At 41.3% G+C, this 1,507-nt stretch overlaps 1 protein-coding gene across 2 annotated transcripts in view; it reads left to right on the top strand.

Annotated features, from left to right (window-relative positions):
* The window catches only part of ccn6 (cellular communication network factor 6), an 11,760-nt gene that overhangs the window by 4,405 nt on the left and 5,848 nt on the right, over positions 1-1,507 (top strand). For both annotated transcript variants that reach the window (XM_008312649.3, XM_008312648.3), the window contains exon 2: positions 167-446. In XM_008312649.3, the coding sequence (XP_008310871.1) occupies positions 167-446 (280 nt within the window). The remainder of the gene's footprint in view (positions 1-166; positions 447-1,507) is intronic.

Genomic DNA, 1,507 nt, shown 5'->3' with positions numbered 1-1,507 from the left:
GATAGATAGATAGATAGATAGATAGATAGATAGATAGATAGATAGATAGATAGATAGATAGATAGATAGATAGATAGATAGATAGATAGATAGATAGATGGACAGATGGATGGATTGATTAATTGATTGATTGAATCTCACTCATTATTCTTGTCTTTTCATCCAGGGTTGCATCAGTGCTCAAAAGAATGGGCAGCTGCAGACCTCGCAAGCAGGACTATCTGCGGCAGAGAGGCGTCAGTTCTGCCAGTGGCCCTGCAAGTGTCGACAGAGACCGTATTGTTCTCCAGGGGTTAGCGCTGTGCTGGACGGCTGCGGCTGCTGCAAAACCTGTGCTAGGCAGATTGGAGAGTCGTGCAACGAGAGGGACGTCTGTGACCCGCACAAGGGCATGTTTTGTGACTTCTCAGCAGACCGGCCACGATTTGAGGTTGGAGTGTGTGCATGTGAGTCTGAACCTCTGAACATCTTTTTTAAATTTTTTTTTAATGATTTCATGTGGTTGATTCCTTCGCTTCAGAGCTGAGCATATACACACAAAAATAATGTGCTTGAAATGGGCTTCCAAAAAAGTGTGCTCAGTGTGCCAATAATTTGCATCAAGAATTTTTAACTTTTTATTGCAAACCTTTCTTAATGCGTAATACCCATTCTTCATTGTGTCACAGCTAACTTATCGTATTTACCCGACTATAAGTCCATCCGGAGTATAAGTCGCACCAGCCGGCTGTCAATATGAAAATAACATGTAAACAGTAACATGTAAATTTTCAGTGGTACAAGAGTATCAGATACTGGTACACTGGCCCAGAGTGCCCTCTAGCGGCTGTCAGTGTGAAAATAACAAACGTGAAATTATATATTTTATATATAAGTCGCACCTGATTATAAGTCGCAAACCCAGCCAAAGGCTGAAAAAAGTGTGACTTATAGTCCAGAAAATATGGTAAGTCTAGAGTGCAAGAAGACTCTCTTTTATGTCTACACCTTCCTCTCCTCCACTTCACTACCTTTTCCTTTGAGTAAAGATAAGGGGTCTCAAGCGTAAACTGTCTTCACATTTCTTTTACATTCTCTTCCTTGGTCAATCTTCTTGAAATTTTGTAAAAAGAAGCTTACTCTTTTTGGGCTGCACTTTGAGGATGCACCCAGGAGGGCAGAGGAGCTTTGGTGCCTGCTCAACACACCACAGTAATATTTGACAATTTGTCTTAACATTTTAGAGGAAGCTGAGCTACCTTTGCTGTCTCAGTGCAGACACAGGAGCACATTTACACAGTCAAACTGGCCTCTGCCCCACTACTAAAAATACATATTGTGATATGTGCCCTTAAAAATAGTTTTGGGGAAAAACGGCTGTGGATGAAAGTGAAAGTCACTAGATGGCAGCATTGCAGCACATTTACAGTAGTCCCTCGCTATTTCGTGGTTCATCTTTCACTGATTCACGACTTCGCGGGTTTTTGAAACTGTATATATAAAATATACTGTATCCCGGATTTGGATC

This window comes from Cynoglossus semilaevis, chromosome 7 (assembly GCF_000523025.1).
Source record: "Cynoglossus semilaevis isolate Cse_v1.0 chromosome 7, Cse_v1.0, whole genome shotgun sequence".
Taxonomy (NCBI): domain Eukaryota; kingdom Metazoa; phylum Chordata; class Actinopteri; order Pleuronectiformes; family Cynoglossidae; genus Cynoglossus; species Cynoglossus semilaevis.
This window is presented reverse-complemented; position numbering and strand designations above follow the sequence as displayed.